The 13037-nt window shown below is 41.0% G+C and overlaps 1 protein-coding gene across 2 annotated transcripts in view; it reads right to left on the bottom strand.

Annotated features, from left to right (window-relative positions):
- Window positions 1-13037, bottom strand: part of slc66a2 (solute carrier family 66 member 2) — a 38734-nt gene that overhangs the window by 21394 nt on the left and 4303 nt on the right. Inside the window, exon 3 of one of the 2 annotated variants that reach the window (XM_080443292.1) lies at window positions 11184-11234. The exons of the other annotated variant lie outside the window; for it this stretch is intronic. Within the exon in view, the coding sequence (XP_080299418.1) occupies window positions 11184-11234 (51 nt within the window). The remainder of the gene's footprint in view (window positions 1-11183; window positions 11235-13037) is intronic. 2 annotated transcript variants of the gene reach the window in all.

The following is a 13037-nucleotide window of genomic DNA, read 5'->3' as shown; positions in this document are numbered from 1 at the left end:
TTTATCTGGTGCATGTGTGCTAATCTTTTCTAAACCAAGGTCAGTTTAATTGAAATTATTTTTTAAGCTTTCGCTTTTGTTTGGTTAGAGTGTAAGATGGAGTGTCTTTGTGGTATTGAAGCGAATGGATCGCTTTGCGATGGACAAGGTCAACAAATCCCATAATAAAGTAACGTGAATCACTTTCTAAAGGCAATTCAGCCCTGGCTCCGGCATTCGAGCACATTCCTTTTATATGGGCGTCTGCACCTAAAATGTCCTTCATAGCTCACTAAGTGCGTACAACACCTTAAGTGTGTACAACATCAACTGATCAAATCATTTCACCATGTGTTGACAAAGATAAGATTTAATAATATAACATTTCAGAGCTGAGTTTTTCAGTTTTACCGCTTTTCGGGACAAGAAGAAGTAAAGTGGGGGTAGCAGGGCTGGGTATTGGCATGGAGCTCACCGTATAATATGTTTCACAATACGATTCATATCCCAATAGCCTACATGACACATGCAACACAAAGGGATTTATAATATGATACATTGCAAGCCAGAAGCCAGAACACAATTGATTGATTGATCAATAAAATAAACATGCTGAAAATGCACACGGCCCGCCATCTGACCTATAAGGCTGCCGTGTTAAGTGGTCAGTGGCTGGGCCGCGAACACTCCAAAGTAGGCGAAATGGGCCGCGAACGCTCCCAAGTGGGCCCTATGGAATGGGTGAAGTGGTCCAGTATTGAGAAAATGTATTACTATCATGATAATCAGCTGTATTGATTTTTTGCCCTTGAAGGCAAGTCACATTTACGGTGTCGAGGGCATTAACTGGATAAGCCACTATTGTTGATGCAAAACGGAGGTTTTAAAAAGTCTAACAATAACAATATCGTAGCATTCCGGGTTTTTGTGTTGGCTGAACAGGGATTTCTCACCAGTCTGTCTGCAATGTTTTATTGCGCTGTATCATTTAGTTAGTGTGTGCAAGGGGATGTTTATTGGGTTTAATAATGCGTCATGGGGTTCATCATGTGTTACGGTACATGCTGTTATAAATGTTTAATTGTCACATCCGCGTGATAGAGAGCGGTTGCTAGCCATGTTGAGCCTCTCTCTGGTTTCCACATTTAACTGTGTTGTCAGAGACACATTTATGTGAGTAATGCAATAAAAGAAATTCCTATCGCCAGAAGTTGTCAGCGCTGATTCATTCCACCGGTTGTTACCGGTCTATTTCTGTTGAGCGGGGACCATCGCCATGGAATGTCATCTAATTCCCTTTCATGAATGTTCATCATTTTTTCAGTTCTCAGGGGCCCTGGCAGCTGTGGACCCCCCCATTCTGGCAGCTGAACAAGGGTACAGTAACCCCCATGTAGGGGGATGCCTGGCCTCTACTGATAACAACCTGGCACGGAGAAAAAGCAAGGATTGGTGACAGTGGAAACCGTGTCACCTGGCCACAAACGAATGATAAAGCTTCATATACACTCGACAGAGAAGGCTTGTAGCATATCAAACGTATGGTTCTGTCTGTGTAAGATTCTATTTGTCTGCAGCTAATTGGTCGTCATCTTCTTAAAACGACACCATCAGGTATGGATCTCACAGAGGTATCTTCTATGCCACTGGTTGTCACTGTGAGGTCCAGGGACCCTTGTGGTCTGTAACTCCAATGAAACCAAATGGACCCTTACTGGTCTATTTGGTTCCATTTGAACACTCTCAAGAGAGTTAAATAACAATCAGAACTTAACAGTGTAAAACAAAATGGGGGTCCGACCGTGGCCTAATGCATATCAAACTGGGGGTCTATGAAATTAAAAAGGTTGAGAATCACTGCGCTATGCCCCCCCCCCCCCCCCCCATCAGAAACACTGAAATAGTTACTTAGTTACTTAGGAATAAGGCCTCACACAGGGTGCAATAAGAGGCCAGTTTCAAACAGGGGGTACAATAACAGGCCCATTATACTCTACATGGAGTAAATAAGCAGTGTTTATCACAGTACTACCACTGTGATACCCTCATCTTCCTCTTCCAACCCAGAGGGCTGGTCATTGTGTGGGAGCACCTTACAAAAAGGCCCACGTGTGGTGCCCAGGCGCCCTGTGCAGAGCTCTGCTCTCCGTCAAATAGAGCTGTGGCACAACGTGTAGGCAGACAGGTCAGAGTAACAGAATTCATTTGGTTTTTTTTACCTACTGTTCCCTGCCAACTTTGGTGAGAAGAAGTTGTAATGTCGCGGAGGCGGTTGGTATAATCGTTTAGCCGCCCGTCACTCATCGGGGAGAGCCAGAAAACATTTTGGGGGAAGAAAGTAAACGGGTGGTTTTCCTTGTTTTTCCAACGAGCTTAATTCTCGAATATTTCAAGCATGAGAGCTTGTTTGTCCATAAGAAGGAACAGAAGAGAATGCTGAGCTGTAAGCAAAGCATCCGTTATTGTGTTTCATGTGTATTGGGGTCCCAAACAACGTGTTCTTTGTTTGGTTAATATCTGGATGGAACAGTCTTCCATCCACTGTTAGGTTTGCCCCCTCCCTAGACACCTTCAAATCCAGACTCAAAACACACCAAACACATCTATTCTCCCTATCATTTGAATCACCCTAGACTCTTTCCATCTAGCCTTGCACCGAGTATGCACCCCCCCCCCTCCTCCGTGCTCTTATCTTATGGTCTGTCATTGCATAACTTTGCGGTTTTAAACGTTTTAAATGTTGTTTATTGTTTGTTTACACTTGAGGTTGTTTTATTGTTGTACAGCACTTTGGTCAATCTGGTTGTTTTTAAAAGTGCTTTATAAATACAATTTACTTGACTTTTGAAGCTTGCCCATGAAAATCCTGGTATTTTCTTGCATTCTGCATGTCTCCATTAATATAGTGAAAAAAGGTATCCTTCAGGGAGGTTTTTGGCGGGACTTGACATGAACATTTATTGAACAGAAATTCTTTTTCTGTTTTAAACTACACCAGGGGACATGTGGACAGGGATTTTAAATGTTCCATGCATGACCAGGTCAGGTCTCAACGTCTAAGCCAGGTCTCAAGTAATCTCTGGAAAGAAAGAGCTGCATCGACAGAATAGAGGTGATTTTTCCACAAAAACAGAGCACAGCAACATATTATCTCCCCACGGGAACAGAATAAAGAATGAAAAATATTGATTGCCAATATACCTCTGTACCATAATTACGGCTAATTTGTACAGTACTTCATCAGTCGTCACATGTGCCTTTCGACAAGTGATGCTCGACAAAAATGTGTTTTCAACTGACCAAGTGTCCACCCAACCCTGTTTTCTGATAACTACTTGAAAGTTGCACTCAAGCAAAGGCAGAACAATTGTTATGGATACTGCGATAACAAATTGCCCATTTTCAGAAAACAAAGCAGCATTTCTGAACCATGTTATCAGTTAAAATCATTAACTTGTGACACACATACTGTCTGATTCGTTAAAAAGGGGATATATTACCTTCAGAGAGTAGTAGAGAATTACAGCTGTTTAGGAGTGATGCAGACTAAATAATACAAAGGTTTTAGCCATAAACACACTGCCTACAGTAGTGATGTCTAGTGATTTTGTGATTGCGCAGAGAGCTTTCTAGCGGACAGCATGGTGAGAGGGTAATGGCAGTGCTGCAGAGGGAAACAGAGGGAGGCTAATAGAGGAGCTATCCAGGGTCCTGAGATTACAAAGACCCAGAGATGTGCACGGAGGAAAATCAATCAGGGAGCAGCATGCTTTTTTCATATATTCTTCTCTCATAGCATCCAATCGATGCATCCCAGTGCCATCTTGGCACTTTAAATTGATAGATGTACAGAATATACCGTTTTTTAAATTGATAGATACCGTTAAAAAGAAAGAAAGAAAGGCAACTTTTTCTTATGCAATTGCTATTCTCGTTTGGTCTTCAAAATGCTCCTTTTGTGTTTGTTCTGTCTTTTGTTAAGCTTATTGAATGTGTTCAGTGAGCTTAAAAATTAGGTTAGGCTGGTGGCTGTTTCTGAAAGAAGACATAAGACCCTCTTCTGAGGTTATGCTCTCACCTCTGCTCCCTCATCAGACCTACAGACCTGATGTTTTCTATTCCAAAGACACTGAGGCCTGTGATACCGTTTGTAAAGGACACCTCACACCAACGGTCAGAGATGACAGGCACATTTCACAAGCAATTACTTTTGTCTATGATCAATTTCATGCTTGTTTGAACAGGCTCTGATCTAATTTCATCGACATTCCTTCTTTAAATACAGAGAGCAAATTCTAAAATGGCGAATGGCCAACATCAACAGCAAGACTGAAATTAAAGCATTAAATAAAAACATGAGCTCGTTTTTAAAGTGATGCTCCCACACACTGGACAAATGTACAACTGTATATTAAATAAAAGTCACAATGAGTACTAGAAATGTGCTCAGAAGAGAACAGAGTCAACAGACCTTGAATAGAACTTCACAATGCTTTTGATCAGTTAATCAGTCCTTTCTAGATCCAAGATAATCCTGTTTTCAAAGTATTGTGTCGTTTAGCCGTTTTCCAAAATAGAGAAAACAGCCAAACTACAGGGCACTCTAACTACTTTGTGAGGTGTGAGCTTGTAGATCGGCAGTTTTCTCACAACATCATGTGATGCAGAATAAAATAGGGCTGAAGAAGTGGTTAATCAGCTCTTCCTGTGCCCAAGATAAAACTCTCGTCAAAGTATGTGTGTGTGGTGTTATGCTAATCTGTTCACAAGTTCAGAGCATTTTGGTGACAGGCTGCTTTGATCAATCAGCTAAAAGTAAATCAGTTCTTCCATGGCCCAGGACCAACCTTTCCACCGAGTTTTGTGCAAATCTGTTCCTAACTGCTCGAGATATCCTGCTAACAGACACACAGACAAGCAGACAGACATTACCTTCTCGGCAGAGGTAACAAGTATCTGTATCTAACAGCAGCAGACAGTTAGAAAGAAGTTCCAAGCCCTGTGTCTATATGGACATTTCACTTATATACATGCCTCTACCAGAATAATAAGGAGCTTATTCTGATATAAAAAGGACTTCAAGCCAAAAGTCTTCCATATAAAGTACATGGATGGAGGTGTTAAGGGCAGATCATTATTTTCCTGTTTTTTTTTATAGTTAATGGGAGCACTGTGTTTCTAGAAATGCCAGCAGCACGACGAGGTGCAGGGCTTCTATTCTGTGCTGAGCCGTGCACGTCTGGTGCTTTTATGTGGTCACAGAGAGTTTAAAAATGTTCAAATTTGGATGAGTGTTTTATAGGAGCACCGTGCGTTTCCAGTTGGGGAAAAAAACTAAAACATGGCCTTAAAACCGGTGACCAGGATTGCTCCCTTATAACCATACTTATTCTCCAAAACAAAAAAAGATACAGCACAGCTGTCCCCAACATGTGGTGTGAAATGCAGTGTGAAATGCCTCATTTTGAAATGCAATCAACTTAGGTTGGTGGTCCCAAAACTATGTATTACACACAGAAATAAGTATTTCAAGTCTTTACTTAAAGGGATATTTCACTTTCAAAACAACTTTTGGGCATTTTATCGTCTACTCAGGCTTTTGTGAGCCCCCCAGACCGTTTTTAAGTTGCTTGATTCAGTATTTAGATATTTGATATTCATTTTATCAGACACTCCCCCTTCCTATACAAACCCATTATAACTTCAAACTCCATTTTTAACATGTCAGATTCATCAAAAACACCCGTCCTTGGTTCTGGTGACTCACCCTGCCCTCCTAATACGTGAGGGGGCCGTGTTTTTTCGATTACCTTTTTCATTTATTTTATAGAATTTCTTTATAGTATTTATTTATTTATTTTTCCAAAAACAATATTAAAAATAAATGAAAAAAGTTATCAAAAAAACACGGCCCCTCGCGTATTAGGAGGGCAGGGTTAGTCACTAGAACCAAGGACGGGTGTTTTTGATTAATCTAACATCCTAAAAATGGAGTTTGAAGTTATAATGGATTTGTATAGGAAGGGGGCGTGTCTGATCAAATTAATATCAAATATCTAAATAATGAATCAAGCAACTTAAAAACGGTCTGGGGGGCTCACAAAAGCATGAGTAGACTATAAAAAGTGAAATATCCCTTTAAGTCGATCGGCAGAAGTCCTATTCCCACACCACAGGAAGTACTTCTAATGGCACATAGTGGGTTATTTTTCAGAACAGACAACCTGTAATTATGGTTGATGTGGGCCACCTGTCGTTATAATGATGCTACGGTACGCCTCTAAGGCAGTGGATCCACCTGTGAATTTGTGATGGATGACAGAGCGCACAATGAGAGTCAAGTCAACAGTCAAAGACACATACAGGCTCAGATGCAGACATGCTGACAGACAAGACTGCCCTTAATAGTCGGAAGTGAAAGGGAAAAGAAAGGGGGTATTTTTGTCACAGCACATGACACGTGAAATTGACACTTAAACCCTAATATGCACAGCTGCTCTTTAATACCAGACATTCTCAACCTTTTTAATTTCAAGGACCCCCAGTTTGATATGCATTAGGCATTAATATGCATCCATTTCATACAATTACATCTCTGGGACTCCAATCTACACTGTAAAATCCTCCATGTTAATTCAACTCTGAGAGTGTAGAAATGGAACCAAATGAACCCGTAAGGATCCATTTTGTAATAGTTGTATACTCTCAGAGTTACAGACCTGTAATGGGTACATTAGGTTCCTATTAACTATCGATCACACTGCTGGGGATGCCCTGGCCCCTGGAACCCCCTCAAGGACCCCTGGGGGTCCTCGGACTGCACATTGAGAACCGCATGCTCTACACGACACTCTCACACCAACTGCGTGAAATTCAGTGCATGCCTGGTGTTCATTTTAGCCTACCAAAATATTGCTCTAATTGCCTGGTGCATTGTCCGAGTATACTGTTAACATTTTTAAAAGGAAAGGGTCTGTTTACTTAATTTAATAGTCAATCATGTGGCATTCCATACAAAACGTTTTCCGCCGTCCGGCCTTCAACAGTGTGTACAAATGATAGCACTCGTTCCCCATTGAAATTGCCCCATTGAAATGGGGATAATTTACATACACTGTGAGGGCCGGATGGCGGAAAACCTTTTGTATGAATGGCATATGATGGACTATTAATTTAAGTAAACAGAGTAAACAGACCTATTCTAGGGTCCAGTTTCAACCACTGTTGGTCAAGGCATCCGAGAAAGACTGAATGCCTTTAGCCTAATCTATACTTTGCTGTATGATGCCCGTGTCGCTCGAAGAACACAACCGATTTTCAAGAGAAAATCAGGGAGTTTTCGGATAATGACACAGCTGTACAACAAGGTACAAATTAGGTTTTACTAATCCGCCGTTATCCGTATCTCCATCTTCTTCACACACCCCCTCCACCTGACCACTTTCAAGCATCACCGTCAGTAGCGGACAACATCTTGTCCGGCTTCTGCCATTTCAATTGCCAGATCGCAGAGCAGCAAAGCTGCAATTAAAGGAAATGGTTTTCTGTCAATCGTAATGAGCCTCACTAGAGCTCAGTGATTGATGAAACTGCCCCTGGGGGATGAGCTTAACAGCCAGCAGCCCTTGGCACCGGGTGGAGAGGTTTAGAATTGGGGCAGGCCAGGAGACCATAGCCATGTCCAGCACTGGAGCCAACTGACCCCCACCCCTCACCCCTCTGTCAAGCCTCCAGCCAGCCAGTGATGTCAGATGTAGGTATATTGTTCATTATTTAACTCAGAGTGTACAAATGAAACCAAATGGACCCGTAAGGGTACATTTGGTTCCATTTGTAGACTCTCAGAGTCAGAGTTACAAATGGATAAATGAACACCAGCATTTTTTACTGTGCACTCAAACCAACTGGGGGCCTAACAAATTCTTTCAAGTCTTCTTGAAATTCCTTTCTCGACTCTTTCTGGGACTGCAATATTATGCAATATGATAAAAAAAATGTAACCTCAGGTTACAAATGAAACGATTCAATTTAAGTCAATTTTAAGCATATTACGTTCTCATCATAGGAGAGCCATGTGCAAGCTGTGTAGCCAACTTCTTCACATCATGTAAATGTTGTCTGCTACCGCCATCTAGTGGCCGTTAGCTGTACTAGGATGAGAGCCATTCCCTTATTAAATAAAGTTAGGTTGCAGTGGACCAAAGGTGTGCAAAGTTTGTTTAAATTCCCACCATGTGCTAACACACAATTTTCTATAGCATGTTATAATGTCACTGTGACTGAGGTAGAGTGTATCATGACAGCAAGAATGTAGTAAATAGAAAACAACTAATTTGGTCTATAATTGACTCACTTTAAAGTTAGCTTAACCCCTTAAACCCTTGTTGACCGGGGACCCCCAGGGGTCCAAGTACAGTATACTTGGTCCCCTCCTTTGTCCCCCTCTACACCAAATCTCTTTGCTGAAAATGGTTACAAAAATGAGTTACAATGTGACCTTGTAGATCAGCTATTTTCACTCAATGTTCGTCTTGACATACCCAGAATAGGGTTCATGTGGTAAAGTTCATTTAAGTGTCTCCGGTTCGAGGTTTTGAAAATCAGGTCACCCTCGCATAACAATATTTCTTTATTTTTTTTACTCTACTGTACACATTGGCTTTGTGATAGCATCAGAAATGCTTTGTTCATATCAGTACCAGCCTCGTGGCTGATTAGCAGCTCAGAGTGCAATTCACCCTGAAACGAGTGGTTGAAATGTATGGAGCTAAAATGTTGTCTTAAGTCTCACAGAAGGTTATAAGATTACAAGTTTTAAGATTATATATACGGTTGAATATTAAACTAAAGATAAATCTTATCAACATTTATCAGGAACTATGTAGGCCAGGGGTCTCCAACAGGGGGTCCGGGACACCTAGGGGGTCCTCAGAGTTACTACAGGGGGTCTGCCAAATCTTTGTGCGATAGGATATTCTTTTTACATTAACCACTTGAACCCTAGCATTGCTATTCTGAAGAGAACTTTAGCCAAAAATAGCAGATCTACAAGCTTGTAGATCGGCTATTTTCGGCAGAGTACAGAGCGAAAGGTCAAGTTTACTAAGTATTGATGGTTTAAGTTGTTAAATGTCTGAAAATACACAATTAACGTGAATCCAACATGATAGTGCTGTCAAACAAGTCTATGAAGCTATGAAATCTATGAAAAGGTTTAATCTGCAACACAATTGTATACAATATGTAGTGGGGCCGGGGGTCCCTGCTTCATCTCTCTCTCTCAGCTAGGGGGTCCTTGGGCTGAAAAACCTTGAAGACCCGTGTAGGCTATAATATTAGTACACATGAGGACTAAATAGTAGTCCGTTTCGCCTGGGCGGTGGCGTAAATAACTCCTACTGTGGAAAACAAATTAGTCGAAGGCTAGCTAGCTTGCTGCCTTGCAGAAATGCTATTCACAAAGATATTTTTGATTTGGCTCTTTATTAAGTATGAACTTCGCAAAATTCAGAAAGAGGAAGCTGTCATCTTCAGCATCCTCTTCTCAACTTTTACCGGGTGGAACATGGGGTGGAATTACAGACCGTCTCTGGTGCGTTCAAAGATTGTGGAAGAGGAGATGGGCTGGCTTGAGAGACTAAGGAATAAGTGACAGGTGCATAGAAGGGGGGAAAAAGCTGTTCATATATAAAAATAAACTCCTGCACAGTCACACTGTCTTAGTCACTTGCATATAGAATCCTTTATTTAGACAATGTTTTGGTGAAGGTCGGATGCGATCGAAACGTCTAAATAAAAGTTTCTCCATGCAAGTGAGGAAGACAATGTGCAGGGGTTTATGTTTAGCCATTTGATAGGCTATAGGATTGACACATTAAGCCACTGGTTCTCAAAGTGAGGTCCGGGGACCCCCAGGGGTCCTTGAGGGTTTTCCAGGGGGTCCCCAGCTAAAGGAGGTACAGTTTAAATAATTAACGCTTCACCATGCAATGCGTTGTGAGCTCGCAGATCTGCTATTTTTTCAAACACTGCATTACGCCATTCAGTGACAGCTGACTCTCCCCACCCTTTACTACACAGAACAGACCTAGAGCGAGTAATGAGTTCAGACTAAGTGTAGTTCAAACAAAGCCACGATGAAAAAAGGTAAGAGTTAGAAGAAGGCATTGAGGCAAAGACAATTACTGCCAGAGGACATACTGTAGTGTAGGCATATAAATCAGCATACGTTTCAGGCACATTAACACAACAGAAAGCTGGTATGAGAGAAGTACACATTCCACACTGCCCAGCTGTAGAGTTAAGATAATAAGCAAGCAAATTAGGCATTAACAATGCACCATTTCACGGTTCCATTTTTTAAAGCAACAAAAAGGTAGTGCAGGTTATAATTTATTTCGAGCTACATACATACTGTAAGTGGGAGTGAGTGCATTACGCATAATAAGAGGTTAGTAACTACTAGACTAAAATAAAAGGCACAAACACTTGCAGACAGTAATCCAAAATTGATCTATCTGAAAATGTGAAAAGCCACACTCCTCATAGAGCTGTACGATGCATAAACGTCCCACATCAGAATGACAGAGTTATGCACAAACAGTACTGTACATGCAAATCACCCCAATATAGGGCAAGCGATGTATGGAATGATCATTTTCACCCTGGCATTCCTATTTGGGGCTTGTAATACATTTCAAAAATTACGTTTCAAAAGTTATTATATCTTTCAAAGGTTTTCAACAATTTTCACAAAATGTCAGAACATTTCTAAATTTTCAAAAACAGCATACCGGTATCTACAAGCTTCACATTGTGAGCTTGCAGATCTGCTATCTTTGCTATTTGCCATACAACAACGTATATGGGGCTTAAGTTATTTTATTCTTTCTTTGGGGTGGGGGGGGTTAATACAATAACATGCATTGAGTACATCAGATGCATCACTACAATGAAAGAATGAAGAGTGACTTCCATGCACCACATACGGCATGGACGCCATGCCAGGGTTTACACATGCAATTACAATGGATGCAGGGTTTATCAATGCATGAAGGAGAGACATGTTAGTCCTCAGTGATTAGTCGTGATTGGGCAGAGGAAGAACCACAGTGGAGCCATGCAGATGGAAGAACAACAGATGAGTAGCAGAGATGAACTACAACTGATGTTTTGTGGTCGACAGAGTTGAGTATCGTACATACCCAGAAAGAGCCTCTTAGGGATTTTGATCTCCTCGTCCTTAATGTCTGTCACTACAGACACAAACAAAAGAACAGAATGAGAGAGAAGGGAAAGAGACAGACAGAAAGCTTGGTCTCTCATTTGGAACACCCAAACCAATCCATATTCCATAACGCGTCCGTGACGTGCCAGGATCGTCTAGGGAGGTTGATTTTGTAATACCTATGGGTACACTCATGTAAGTCTAAGTCAGATTAATTCCCACTAAGGCAAAAGCATGAGAAATGGTCACACAGAGTTCTTCAAAGTGTAGAACTCTGAGTTCTCGATCTACTACTAGTAGTACTACGAGTGGCTATAAAAAACCTCAAAGAAGCAAAGTTCAAAAGACCCCACGAGGACAGTAGAGTGGAATGAGTGAGTCGATAGTCTAGGAACTGTATCCCAGTATGGTAACACTTTCTATGAAGTCCATGCCAATAATGCATTATAGACCTACTTACAGGTATAATGCATTATAATCTGCTTATAAGACTGTATGATTATAGTTACTGTATAAGCACTCATACAAACTCAATGCTTTATAACAATAATCAACACATTATAAAGCATTTTATAATGACTTACAAGTAATATTATACTTGACCGTCATTATAAGATCACTAAATGATATGTTATTGGGCCCGGATGGCTGGCGTAGCGGTCCGGGCGCCTAGGCTGCTAATGCAATCCAATCCCGACAACCTTTGCTGCGTGTCACTCTCCATCTCTCTCTCCCCATTTCCTGTCAGTCTACCTGTATACTATCAAATAAAGGCAGCAAAAGCCCCCCCCCCAAAAAAAATATTGTACCTTGTTATGAGCAGATTATAATGCATTATAAATAGGTTTATAATAATGCATTATAGACATGGGCTTTATAGAAAGTGTTACCGATACGGTAATTTTATGAAGTAACACAAGTAACCACTGAATAGAGTCTATGGAGCATCTGACACTGGTCTGGTCTGATGGACAATAGCATCCATTGTCATGTCCTCTAGTTCAGTGCAATGATCCATCTGTCCTCATTAGCTCTGTCTGGTTCATTTAGAGGACACCAAGCACAGCCAGTTCATTCAAGCCTCTCCTGGACCATGACAGAATGCTTAGATGTGCAACTACAACAGTCAGTCGCCACAGTCAGAGCGATAATACAGGCTACACACATAACCAATTCCTTAAGGCACTAAGGGAGTTTTCTATTAGGGCTGGGCAATATATCAATATATATATAGCGATATTGATATATCAGCCTAGCCTTTACCCACTTAGTTGGCCACTTACTGATGATTATTTATATACTCATTTATATACTCATTGTGTAAGTATTTTTTAAACGCACCAATAGTCATCTGCACAATACGTCACAATATGAATATCAAGTTATTTGGCCAAAGATATTGTGATATTTGATTTTGTCCATACAGTATCACCCAGCCCTTTTTTCTATAGTCGATCTTTGTACTGTATTTTACAAAACAGAGCATCATTGTGCAGCTGAACTGTAATGATAAGCTCAGCAGTACATTTCTTAACACTGGAAGAGAAACGTGTGGGTCCTAAACAGTACACTTGACTTGAGTGAAAATATTGCATATTTGTCATACAACACAGTTGTTTGTGCTGAAGTCATTTAGCTTCTGATTATGGAAGCAGGAGTCTTAACTGGAAGCATCTGTCCGGTTAACTTTGGCAGAATCACTGGAAAGGTTTAGACTGTGAAAACAGCTGCTGTCTTTGGACAATCTGTCTCCATTTCAAATGACTCCCACAAGTATTCTGGTGTTTGTGGTTCATTTCCAGTATCACTAAGGAAGAGTTTAATTTCCTGA

This window comes from Gymnoscopelus braueri (genome assembly GCF_963280865.1).
Source record: "Gymnoscopelus braueri genome assembly, chromosome: 11".
In the NCBI taxonomy this organism is placed as follows: Eukaryota; Metazoa; Chordata; class Actinopteri; order Myctophiformes; family Myctophidae; genus Gymnoscopelus; species Gymnoscopelus braueri.
This window is presented reverse-complemented; position numbering and strand designations above follow the sequence as displayed.